The sequence below is a fragment of the Pristis pectinata genome, chromosome 2, assembly GCF_009764475.1.
Source record: "Pristis pectinata isolate sPriPec2 chromosome 2, sPriPec2.1.pri, whole genome shotgun sequence".
Classification (NCBI taxonomy): Eukaryota; Metazoa; Chordata; class Chondrichthyes; order Rhinopristiformes; family Pristidae; genus Pristis; species Pristis pectinata.
Window position 1 is genome coordinate 53,721,571 of NC_067406.1, and position 13,948 is coordinate 53,735,518.

General features: G+C 37.9%; 1 protein-coding gene across 3 annotated transcripts in view; it reads left to right on the plus strand.

Moving 5' to 3' along the window:
* The window catches only part of kif2a (kinesin family member 2a), a 95,739-nt gene that overhangs the window by 50,382 nt on the left and 31,409 nt on the right, over positions 1–13,948 (plus strand). For all 3 annotated transcript variants that reach the window (XM_052010439.1, XM_052010437.1, XM_052010438.1), the window contains 2 exons: positions 6,138–6,300; positions 13,118–13,208. In XM_052010439.1, coding sequence (XP_051866399.1) covers positions 6,138–6,300; positions 13,118–13,208 — 254 coding nt within the window. The remainder of the gene's footprint in view (positions 1–6,137; positions 6,301–13,117; positions 13,209–13,948) is intronic.

Sequence of the window (13,948 nt, forward strand, 5' to 3'; positions counted from 1 at the left end):
TCATTGGCCTTTGTTCCAAGGGCAATAGGGTAGAGTAGTGGGGAGATATTGCTACAGCTGTACATGTTGGTTGAGGCCACAGCTGGGTACAGCTCTGGTCCCTTTATTTTAGGAGGGACATACTTGTGTTAGAGACAGTACAGAGATAGTTCACTACATTGACCCCTGGGATGAAGGGGTTGTTTTGGAAGGAATGATTGAATAGGTTGGGCCTACGCATTAGAATTTAGAAAAATAAGAAGTAATTTTCACGTGAAGTAGAAGATTCTGAGAACACTCACCAGCTGGATGCTGAGAGAATAGTTCCCCTTCTGGAGGAAAGTAAAACTAGAGGACATTGATTCAGAATAAAGGGACTCCTAGTTAAGATGGAGATGGGGATTTTTTTTTCCTTTCAGAGTCACTAATCTTTGGAATTTCTTACTCCAGAGAACTGTGGCGGCTTAGCCATTTAAAAATATTCAAGGCTGGCATTGATACATTTAGGGAAGTCGAGAGTTATGGAGAACACGGAGGAAAATGGAATGATCAAGATCAGAGAAGCTCTGATGTTACTGAATTGCAGAGCAAAATCATAGCGTCTACTGGTGCTCCTATGTCATATATTCAGACAGATTTACTTCCCTTGATTTTGTTAGCATTTGTTACAAGCGTTTGCTCTTTCTGAAACTTCACTCTTGAGATTTAGAGTATTCTACCCAAAGCATTTATCTAAAATGACTGGTGAATCTAACACCATCCACCAACCTCCAAAATTCCTCTCACAATTTCCTGGCCTTATAAGTTGCTATACCTAGCTTTCTAAGGTCAGAACTCTCATTGCTTAAGCTTCCTGATTACCAAACAATTTTCACCTGTGTTCACCCTTCTCTTGTATTCAGTTTCCTGCAATATTTAATATTGGCAAACAATCTCAGAATGTTACTTGAGTAAATTGATGAGTGGGATAATTTTGTCAATCTACTGCTGTGTTGCTTCATATCTAACCATGAGTGAAAAGCTAGTGTTTGATGTAGTTATAAAAAGAGCAGCTTAGTTGCATGACATAAGTCTCTGATTTGACCAAATTGGAAGTCAGGTTGACATCCACACCTTATTTCAACAAGACAAAAAGTGGAATTCAGTCTTAATTTAGAAAAATAAATGTTCCACTGATTCATAGAGTCCACTGCAGCCGTTTCTGAGAGATCCACTTGTGTATTGGTACCAACTTACCTCCTTTATGCAAACTTTATTTATGCAAATGTTATTTTCCAACCTGTCACGCTTCTATTTTCTTTCCGAGAATCCTAGTATTTGCATATAGAACTTGGAAACTTGTTTTCCCACAGCTTAGGCATTTATTTTGGTTACTTTTTCCTTATATTGTATTCCACATTTATCTGCTATATTATTGCTTGGATTTGTACTGTTCCTACGTTCTCTACAAATGACCAACCTAATTATTCTGGGTTTAACATTGAAAATAATTCTGAAAATGCTTCCTTACTTTTCATCATTGAACTCTATTGACAAGGGCAGCAAAAGTATGGGAACATCACCAACAGGAAGTTGCCCTCTAAGCCACACCCCATCCTGATTTGGAAATATATTGCCGTTCCGTCACTGTTGCTAGGTCAAAATGCTGGAACTCATTCCCTAACAGCATTGCAGGTATACCTACACATCAAGGACTGCAGCAGTTCTAGAAGGCAGCTCACCACCACCTTCTCAAGGGTGATTAGGGCTGGGCAATTAAGCCTGCAATGCCAATGTCCCTTGAATGAATAATAAAAAAAATTGCTGTAGTTTTGCACCTTTACTCTTTCTATATCCCTATGACTTCCTCCTTTATAGACAATTTATTGTCATATGCATACTTGGAATAGAACTGTATATTCATCATCCAAATCATACTAAATACAAAAACCTCCTATTACCAGCCCATTTAACAAGGTTGTTATTTTTCAAATTATTATAAACAATTCTATGATAACTTGTGTTCTGAATAAATACTACCAGTTATCATGCAAGTGCAAGGTGGTTATTTTAGAACTTAAAAAAATAATTAAAATAACATTGTAGTTTCTGATAAAAATGTTAAAAAATGATATGCTCACCTTCCCTCTTCCAGAAACTGTGCCCCTCAGAAAATTAAGGCGCAACTGGAGACAGCAGGCATTAAGGAACCAGGAGGCAGGCAGAGCTCCATCAGGTAGCAGGCAGGAACTAACCAGGTAGCAGAATAGTGAGAGTAGTAGATAGAATAATTAGCTAACAATTGAGAAGAATCAAGTTTTCATACTGGTATTTAATTTATTGTAACTTTAGAAACCCATCAGCCTTGAAACATGATAGTAGTATGATACTTCCTGATGCATTGGTGTGATATCAAAGGAGGTTGCACATGCAACAGTTTAATTTTCTCCAGAGGTGTACTGAAAGGAACACAGTTTTAGGATATTTAGATTACGAATTTCTTTGCATTAATGCCATTATCAGCTACTTTAATTTTTCTGTCAGTTATTCCATTCTAGAAACAATAGTGTGACACATACATGACCAATTGGAACAATCATTTTGATCTGACATATGTTTGTCTTTTGTCAATAATCTCACTTTTAGTTATTTTGTAAAGTCATTATGTTCCTTATGTCTGGCCAATTATCTATGGGGGGAAAATTTGCTGGTAATAAACAGAAGGGATGCTCCCATAGAATGCAATTTAGAAATACTGATCCCTGTAAGTGGTTAGGAGCTCAAACATTTGACAACTTTTAGGTGATATTCCAGGATCTAAAATATTTATATAGTGTATGTCAATTTAAAAAAAAACTATCTCAAAAATAATACACGTGTATACATGGTGTAAAGCTTCCAACATCCAAAGCTTCAGACCACCGAAGTTTAAACAGCTTTTAACAGAACAAAATGGTGTGCGATGTTCACATTGGAAATGAGCCGCAGGCACTTTTCCAAGACAGGCTTTTAGACAAAGGAATGCTGTAACTTAGCCATTCATCATACAACATTTCGACATATTTTCTGACAGTTGCTGTAATCATAAAGGTTCATGTTTTCTGTTTAAAATCTCCTTTAGCATTAATAACTATCAATCTAATAGTAGTCTATTAACTTTGTGTGTGGACAGTTAAGCTAACTATATTAGTGTCAGGTTGAACCATTGACATTATTTTTGTCCCTCCCTCTCCATCCACCAAACACACATTAGATCAAATGTTGCACTATTACACACCAGCAGATCCAGTATACCAGCAAAGAGTTGAATGCAGACAGTGAAAATAGGAAGGAGGCAAAAGGCAGCAGAAGTGGAACAGGATCCAGTGGAGGACAATACACAGTGGAAATAATTCAAAGCTAATTTAGCATAGTGCAAATACTTCTGAGTACAGGAGCAGAGCATTACATCTGCAGCAGCAGGCCACCACAATGATCGAGGTGAACCAGCCAGTAATGTGGTTTTTCTCAGAAAGACTAAAAAGCTGGCGGTCACCACAGAGAAAAGTACTTTAGTCCAGGGAAGTGTTTTCTTAGCCAGGACCCATAGCATGACCAAGGATTTTATTGCAGATTTGGGAGCTACTAGCCTAGGAATCCTGTTAAAAGGAAATTGGGCCAGAGAAGTTCAAGGTGCTATTACATTGGAATAGCACCTTAAACTTCCTTCCTCATGTCACTCCAGATCACTTTGGTAAAAGTCTGTTTTTCTCTTTAGCTTCAAATTGATTGACCAAACTAAATCTGGTAGTATTTTCAGTTCCTATGAAATACTGTTTACTTTATTTGAAGCTCTTTCAAGTAAGTTAACATGCCTGAGTGTTTTTACCTCTGGTGGAGATTGTTCCAAACTGTGAAAGCCTTCGTCCTTGGTGGTGTCTTCGAGTACCCATGTTGTCTTAATCCTAGGAAGCTTTTTAATACTATATTTCCTTTGATGTCTTACTCACAACTATGTCCAATCTTAAGCAAAATACTGGCGATGTTTTAAATTGGAGTTTAAAGCAGGAAATATTGGAGAAACAAAGCGGGGTAGGCAATATCTGTGGAAAGAGAAACGGAACTATTTCAGATTAATAGCACCTTGAACTTCTCTGCCCCAATTTCCTTTTAACAGAATTCTAGAATCTTCATTCAGAGCTCCTGTGGTTTCTCTTGCATCTTCACAGATACTTATACGTTTTATCCTTGACCTTTTAATTTCCCTTTTTTGTCTTTGTCCCAGATTTTCTTTATTTTTCTCACTGTCTTTTTTGCCCTGGTGGTGCCAAATCTTTTAAATCTAATTTTAGAATTGATCTTTCTGCTCTCTCTCTGGAACAGCAGCCTTTGCATCTTTTTTCTTTTTCTTTACTTGTATGTGTTTGTATCTGTTCCATCTCCTCTTCAGAGACCGAATTGCCTTCCACATGAAGTTGCAAGAATTTTCATTGTTTTGTCAGGAACTCTAGAGCTCCATTGCTAAAATAATCCTATTTCAGGATAACTATGTATTTTAATCTGCTAAATCAACCACTGTATTGGCAGATGAGATTGATTGCCTTCTGATTTTAGAAATTAGTTGTAGTATTGAACTTGGATTAAACCATTGATTAAGCAAAATTAGAATTCCTGTTGGATTCTTGGTCCATTTAAGTTTCTCCAAAAATGAGAAATTCTGTATTGTATGTCAACAGTACATTAGGTAGTTTTCTCATGGCATAGACAGTCAACCATAGACAACAATGATGCTGACTAAGAATGTTATAGAAGTTTTTGGAGGTTTAATTCCAGATTCATATGTACTACTGTGATTGGTAATATCACTGTTTACAAAAGGCTGGTCTTTTACAACTAAGCTGTGCAGTTATATCTCTGTTCATGCTTAGGTTATTGTTCCTTAGAATGTATGTCAAGACTAGGCTTCAGGAACAGTCAAACAGAAACTACCTCGAGTCAGAAGTTTGGTTTGCAAATAATTATAAGAATTGAAGAAAAGTAGGAAGAACTACTTGTGATGAAATGTGCTGTTATGAGAGAGCGACTAGGTTCTCACTAGTACAAGTTAATAATTAATTCAGCACGCTTGAATGTAATTTATTGTTAGCTACCCAAAAAGGGAGTAACATTCTGTCTAGTGGTGGAAAATTGGGTTTCCTCAATTTGATGTGCTATATTGGCCTGAGAAGCCATATCTTCATCAGAAGTTTTTGGTATTGGTTTATTATTGTCACTTGTACCGAGGTACAGTGAAAAACTTGTCTTGCATACTGTTCGTACAGATCAATTCATTACACAGTGCATTGAGGTAGTACAGGGTAAAAACAATAACAGAATATGGAGTAAAGTGTCACAGCTACAGGGAAGTGCATTGCAGGTAGACAGTAAGGTGCAAGGTCATAACAGGGTTGATTGTGAGGTCAAGAGTCCATCTCATTGTGTAAGGAAACCATTTAATAGTCTTATCACAGTGGGATAGAAGATGTCCTTGAGCCTGATGGTATGTGCCTTCAGGCTCCTGTATCTTCTGCTGATGGGAGAGGAGAGAAGACAGAATGACCCAGGTGGCTGGGGCCTTTGATTATGCTGGCTGCTTCACTGAGGCAATGAGAGGTACAGAGAGAGTCCACGGAGGAGAGGCTGTTTTCTGTGATGCACTGGGCTGTGTCCACAACTCTCTGCAATTTCTTGCGGTCCCGGCCAGAGCAGTTGCTGTACCAAGCCGTGATGCATCCAGATAGGATGCTCTCTCTGGTGCGTCGATAAAAGTTGGTGAGTGTCAAAGGGGACATGCCAAATTTCTTCAGCTTCCTGAGAAAGTAGAGGTGCTGGTGAGCTTTCTTAGCTGTGGTGTCTAAGTTCACCTGTTATTTTAGCCACCCTTTTTACACTGTTGACGATAAATTTTGGATGGATTCAACTTTAGGATTGTTGAAGGTAAATGGGACATGGTGCTTTGGAGCAGAACTAGTCGCCTGTTAACTTTCATTGTTACTAACCAAAATTTCATCACTTGTTGGGAAACTTGAAGTGTAATCGAACATGCTCCTTTTATAGAACTATTCTGGAAATTTAATGGGCATGTGGTTTAGTGAAAAGTTTGTTCAGCCAAAACAGTGATAACCAAATAAATTATAACATTCTGCCTTAATCTCTTTCAGAAAATGCAATAAGAGATCTGGATGTAATTACAATTCCCAGTAAGGACGTTGTAATGGTTCATGAACCAAAACAAAAGGTGGATTTAACAAAGTACTTAGAAAATCAAACTTTTCGTTTTGATTACGCCTTTGATGAGACTGCTACTAATGAAATGGTTTACAGGTATGAAAAACTACTATTTTTTTTCAGCAAAGTTGCCTATTAACTGACAGTTAAAAAAATTTACACATGTGGCAAAGCATATTACTGAAATTAAATTAATTGACCTTTAGGTTGTGCTTCAAGTAAGCTGGGTAACCTGAATTTCCTGATCAAGTATATCTCGTGTCTCCTTCGTTAAATCTTTAAACACTTATATGATTACTTCAAATATCATGGCTTTTATGTAAAGTAATCAAGAAAGCTTTAGGCTTTCTCAGTATTTAATGTTTCAAAAGAACTGTTCTAATCCCAGATCCACGTCTATGGGAATTTGTTTTTCTCTATTATTCCCATTGCTCCATTGATACCTAGTCCTCCAAGCTATCAACACTCCTGCCATAATTACTATCTGACATTGTACAGAAGAGTGTCCAGCTTTAGTTTTCAACCTATAATCTGATGTTCATTGAATCACACAGTACAGAACTAGGCCACTGGGCTCATTTTGTCTGCATCAGTTTTTTGAAAGAACCAACTCATTAGCCACTTTTTTTTTGCATTTACAGGCGTTCTTTTTCCAGTATATGTCCAGGTCCCTTTTCTTTGTCTATTTCATCCAAATTTCCTCTCACACCCGACTATCCCCATCGATGTCTAATTTATTAAATTTAAATTTAAAAAAAAATTTTAATTTTATTTACAGCGTGGTAACAGGCCCTTCCGGCCCACTGCGTCCGCGCCACCCATTTTAAACCCAAATTAACCTACCCGTACGTCTTTGCAATGTGGGAGGAAACCGGAGCTCCCAGAGGAAACCCACGCAGACACAGGAGAACGTACAAACTCCTTACAGACAGTGACGGGAATCGAACCCCGATCGCTGGCGCTGTAATAGCATCGCGCTAACCGCTACGCTACCGGTTTATGCTTGATTTTATTTCCCCTTCCTCCCTCTTTTCATTTTGTAGGTTTCATAAAAGCTAAGATTGGATAGCAGGCCAATTCACAAGACCTTATTAGCATATGGACTTTTATAGAGCTGATCTTGGCTGGTTTTGGGTTGAAGAAATTCATTGGGTTGAGTCTGAAAGGTACTGTGTATCTGGGGAAAAAAAAAGGTAGACTGGGGATATAGAGAAAAGTTTGAAGGCACAAAAACAATCACTTATCCCCATGGCCTTCCAGGTGGAAGGAGCTCAGGCATTTTTGAACATGGGGTCCAATATCAGATACCAAACTGAGCATTTTACTTAAGGATACTTGGGCTAAAATGGTTCATTCATAAAATATGGTTGCTAAGCCTTGGCTTTTATTATCTCGAGTTGATTAAGGGATGATCTAATTAAAGTGTTTAAGATAATGAAGTGAATTGATAAGGTAAAAAGAAAAATTTTCTTCTCATTAGGGAATGCAGAACAAGGAGCCAATACATTAAAAATTAAAGCTGGACCATTCAGGGATGATGTCAGGCAGTATTCTCGCAAAGTATAGAGGATATCAGCAACTCTCTTGCTAAAACAGACTTGAGGTTAGATCAGTTGAAAATTTAAAAGCTAAAATTAATGAATTTTGTTTGACAATGGAACTAGAAGCAAACTTTTCAGTCAAGAAACAGATCAGTTCTGATCTGATTGAATGATTGAACAGTTTCAAGGAGTTGAATTGCCTACTTGTTATTGTGAAGTTCTGTTGAATTTACTTTAGACACCCTTTCAGGTTAATGCACATTGATCTTAGTATCTTGCTGTTTTTTTAAAAAAAAGCAATAGCATCCTCATTTCTCATATTTTGCCTTTTTTTTTAAGTCCATGTTCCCCGGTTACTGGGATGTTTTCTTTGGACCTTGCCTATGCAGTGTTTTTTTGGAAGTCTATATATGTATCTTTTAAGGTTTCTGCAGGAACATAGAGACAATCTGTAGCTCTTTTTAGGATGAACTCATCGAGACCAGAAGCAGTATGTTGGGTCCAGCATGTTCTGCTGCTTCATCAATGACCTTCCTTCCGTCATAAGGGTAGAGGTAGGGATATTTGCTGATGGGTGAACAATGCACAGATCCATTTGCAACTCTTCAGCAAATGAAACATTGCGTGCCTCCATGAAGCAAGACCAAGACAGCATTCGTACGTGGCTGTTCAGTGACAAGTAGCATTTGTGCCAAAATAGTGCTAGACAATGCCTCTCACCAGCAAAACAGAGTCTTGCTAGCTGCCCTCGACATTCAATGACATTAACATCATCAAATCCCTCATCGTTAGCATCCTGGGGGTCTCCACCAATCAGGAACTCAGCTGGACCAACCACATTAATACTAGTTACAAGAGCAGATCAGAGACTGGATATCCTGCCATGAGTCATTTGTCACCTGACAATTCTCCACCACCTTCGGGATGAAAGACAGGAATATGATGAGATACTTGCCTGGATGTGTGTGCAGCTCTCAAACTGCTCAATGTTATCTGGCACAAAGCAGTTTGCTAGATTGGTATTGCATCAACTTTCATAAGTATTTAGTCCCTCCAGCAGGCTGTGATATATAATGTCTACAAAGTGCACTGGAGTTACTTGCCTGGGCTACTCCAACAGCATCACCCAAGCCCACAAACATCTACCTACCAAGAAGTAATGAGTAATACTACTACTTGTAGATTCCTTTCCAAGTCTCCCTTCCTGACATGGAAATATATTGCTTCACTGTTGCTGGATCTAAGTCCTGGAACATTTTGTTCAACAGCCATGTGTAATTACCTTCACTGGTAAATTAATACACATAGTTGGTAATACATACACACCATTGTTGGTAACACTGGTAATACCTAAGTTCAAGAATGCAGTTTTCTGTCACCTTTTGAGGCCAGTTAGGATGGGCAACAGCTAGGTTGAGAGAAATGAATGAACTAAAGAAAAGAAACAAAAATCAAAGAATTTGATTCTTGGGTATGTCGTGATGTGAACTATTACCAAAGTCTTGCAACTTTTTTCCCTTGATTCCACCCAGAGTTCTACTGCTTTTAACATAATATTTTATAATATTTATAACCAGGGTCATACTCTCGTCCTTTTTATTCTTTGGACTGTTCTAACATAATTTTTGCCATACCCCCATCCCCACCCATTTAAGGTTCTTTCTTCACCCCTTCAATTAATTGGTAATTGGTTTATTATTGTCACATGTACCAAGATACGGTGAAAAGCTTTTGTTTGCATGCCATCCAGACAGATCATTCCATACATGAGTACATCAAGGTAGTACAAAAGGAAACCAAAACAGAATGCACAACATAGTGTTACAGTTGCAGAGAAAGTGCAGTGCAGGTAGACAAATAAAGTGCAAGGACCATGACGAGGTAGACTGAGAGATCAAGAGCTCATCTCTATTGTATAAGCAGTCTGTTCAGTAGTCTTATGACAGCAGGATAGAAACTGTCCTTGAGCCTGGTGGTACATATTCTCAAACATCTGTATCTTTTTCCCAGTGGAAGGGGGCAGAAGAGAGAATGGGGTGGCGGGGTCCTTGATTATTTTGTCTGCTTTCCTGAGGCAGTGGGAAATGGAGACAGGGTCAATGGAGGGGAGGCTGGTTTTCGTGATAGACTTGCTGCATTCACAACCCTGCAATTCCTTGTAGTCTTGGGCAGAGCAATTGCTGTACCAAGCTGTGATGCATCTGGATAGGATGCTTTCTGTGGTGCCTCTGTAAAAATTGGTGAAGGTCATCGGGGACATGATGAACTTCCTTAGCTTTCTGAGGAAGTAGAGGCGCTGGTGTACTTTCTTGGCCATAACGTCAAAGTGGCTGGACCAGGACAAATTGTTGGTGATGTTTACACCTAGGAACTTGAAGCTCTCAACCATCTCCACCTCAGCACCATTGATACAGATGGGGGTGTGTACTCTGCCTCACTACCTGGTCAATGACCAGCTCTTTTGTTTTGCTGATACTGAGAGAGAGGCTGTTGTATTGACACCATGACTATGACATCATGACATTATGTAACTATAAGTAAATTTTAACCCTCTTGAAGTACTGAGATTTGTCCATTTCTAACATTCACTTATCCCCACTTGTAACACTGAGGGCCACACCATAGCATAGCAAGCATAACTAGTTCCTCACAGTGACAGTAAACTGGGTTTAATCCTGACGTTCAGTGCTGAATGTGGAGGTACCATGTTCTCTATTTAATCAGGTGGGATTTTTTCTGGGTGTTGTGGTTTCCTCCACATTCCTAAGGTGTACAATATTAGGGGGAAATTTGAACAATTGAAGAATTACATGAGACCCATTCCAGTACCTCATCTTTCTTAAATTACAGTTTTTCTTTCCTGTTTTTAAACCATTTATCAGTTCAGAATTTTTAAGCAGTAGTGCATTTTTGATAAAATTATGCTTTCCTGCTGCTTCACAACTCCCAGAATGCATTAACATGCATTTCTCTTCCTCAGAACCCATGACCATTTCAGTGCTATTTTTCTTAATTTCATGTTTTTGGGACATGAATTATGTCAACAAGGCTATAATTACTGTCCATTCCTAATTGTTAGCATTAGAATGTTCAGCTCTCCTTGAACAGCTATGTGTTGGTGATGCAGCGCTCTTATAAGCAATTTATATTCTATTCAATTCTGCCACGTGATGGGGGATAATTACTAGATTATCATGTTCTCACGATGTTGTCCTTCTGTTTTTAGGTGGTTAAGGTGACAGGGAAGGGAGGATATGTTGACTAACCTTGATGAGTCATTTACAAGGGAGTACCAAATATATAGAAGAAAAACACTTAAAAAGAGAGACATAAACAGAATGTTGGAAGTGCTCAGTAGCTCAGGCTTTATCAGTGTGGAAGAGAAACAGTTGTTGTTTTGGGTCAAGGTCAGAAAGGGAGGCTTAGAGCCAAAAAGAGCTGAGTTATAGGAAAAGTAATGCAAAATTTTACTTAATGCCTTCCCATCTTTTAGGTAAGTTTTTTTGTAACTTATTCATTTCTTATCCCAATCATTTTTTTGCTGTTTCTTTGTCTTGCACTATTTCTTCTTGTTACCAAACTTCTATTTTCCCCTCTCTCCAAGGTTATTTACCCATCTCATTTTGCAACATTTCAGTTTTCAATTTAATGAACATTCTGGCAGAAGTTCAAAAATCTTAAAGGTTACTTCTGTGACCCTCTCCACAGAAATAGTCTGACTTATTAGCAGGGGAAAAAGTGGGGTTGCATAAATACAGATTCAGAGAACTTAAATTACTACTTTGACCTGAAACGATAAATCTGTTTCTCTTCCAACAGATGCAGCCTGACCTTCTGAGTATTTCTAGCCTCTTCTGTTTTTATTTTAGATTTCCAGCATCTGCATTTTTCTTTTTTTGATTTGGAAAACTTGTTAAAGGGTGTGGATAGAGTCTTGGGCATAAAGAATATTAAAATAGGAAACTTCTGCTTTGACTGTGGAAACAGAACATCTCAAATTCGAAAAGGCAGTGAATTTCTTGAACATATTTTAGACTATTCGGGAAAGATTTCTGAAGCAATGTATTCTTAAACCATCAGAAGCAAATGTTGTACAAGATTTAGTATTCAATAATGAGTTTCAAATAATAATCTAAAAATAAAGATAATCCCTGTCAATGGTGACCATTACATGATTGAATTCTACATTTGTGAGGGAGAAGGATGAATCATAAACTATTAGAGTAAATAGAAAGAATTAAGTTAAAAGCAGGAGGCATAAACTTGAAGTTAGAACAAGTCTATTCTGGAGTGATGTCAGGAAGCACATAAAAATAGTGGAAACCTGGAGTTCATAATTCAAACAACTGTTGAAGCTCAATAAATAGAAACATACATATCTAAGGATCTTGGGTCTTCATTAAGTAGAGTTATTAAGCAATATTGGCTACTCTGGGTAAATGGAATCGAGGTACAAATCAACCATCATTTAATTTAATACCAGGACAGGCTCTAGGGGCTGAAAGGGCTAGTCCTGTTCCTGAGTTTTTTAAGAAAGGTGAGATATGTTTTGAATAACAAAGAGACAAAAAAAAGGCTGAAAATTTTGCAAATTGGAAGTACATTGTAAATTAATTCCAGCAGGGTAATGTATTTTGTTTTAATTTTGAAAAGGCTAGAAGAGATTTTGGGTGAGGAAGAATACAATTTGACTTGTATTTTAAGTTTTATAAAGTGTTAAGTAAACTCAGTTAATGCTGCACTATTCCGTGTTGGTAAAATATTCAGTGTTTTTATTTTGTTTGTTATGACGTATTGCTTTGGTAAATTACATTAATTGTGCTGTCATTGGATTGCAACAAAAATTAGAAAATGCTCTAGAAACAGCCTGTAAGCATCAATGTGGGAGAATTTATTTTTCACCCACAACTATTTTATTGCCATGTAAAATTTGTGAGTGGAACTAATGTACTGTGTGCATATCCATGCTTCTGTTACCCGTGGACTTGAATTTTCCAATGCACCTAAATTTGGTTTTAATGGAGAATGGCCTCCCTCATTTTACATGTCTTGTAGTCTTATAACAATGCCCTTACTTCCCCTCACCAAAGATATCTACACCCTTCCAGTTGTGATATCTTTCTTGTTCCACCAGCTGTCCACAACTATAACCTTTGGTGTTCCCTCCTTAAACATGCATCTCTTCCTTGAAGGCACTTTTTTAAAAACTTACCTCTTTGACCGTTGCCTTAAGTAGATCATTATCAACTATTCTATGAAAAAGTTCATACGATGCATTTAGGAAGTTTGGGACATTGTGCTACATTATGACAGTTGTTGATAAAGTGAAGAATTTTTGACAGCGCACACTTAATTTTATCTTTGTTCTTTAGATTTACAGCTAGACCTCTGGTAGAAACAATATTTGATAGAGGAATGGCAACTTGCTTTGCATATGGTCAGACTGGAAGTGGAAAGACGCATGTAAGTACTGTATTTTTTCACAGTTTTAAAATATTTTCTTGTTTCAGTTAATTGTAGTTGGAATAAAAATCTAAAGAGATTCCAGAGCAATTTGGTTATCCTTTATCCAAATATTCAATATGAAGTTATTTTACTTGGCCATTCTGTCAGTAATAGACTCAGGAACTTGTTGCAAATCTTATGAGTGACATTGCCTTTCATTATCTAGTAGTAGGTTTTTTTTGTTATTTCTTCATTTGTCAAGATCCAGCTGTCACTGACAAGGTCAGTATTTATTGTCCATTCCTAATTACCCTTGAGAAGGTGGTGGTGAGCATCTTCCTGAACTACTGCAGTACTTCAGGTGAAAGTGTTTCCATAGAGCTAATTAATAGGGTGTTGCATGTTTTGGACTCGATGATGAAGGGACAACAATGTATTTCCAGGTTAGGAAGGGAGGCCTTGACGGGGAACCTCCAGGTGGTGGTGTTCCCCCATGTGTCTGCTGCTCTTGTCTTTCCCAGTGGTAGAGATTAGAGGATTGAGTGGTGGCATGGAGTAGTCAAGGTGAGTAATTGCAGTATATTTTGTAGATGTTGTATAAGGCACTATGAACTGGTGAAGGATATGCTACCAGCCAAACAGGCTGCTTTGCCCTGGATGGTGCCAAGTTTCTTGAGAGTTTTTGGAACTACACTCATAAGCAAGTATACAGTAAACCATCACACTTGTAGATGGTGCAAAGGCTTTGGAATATCAGG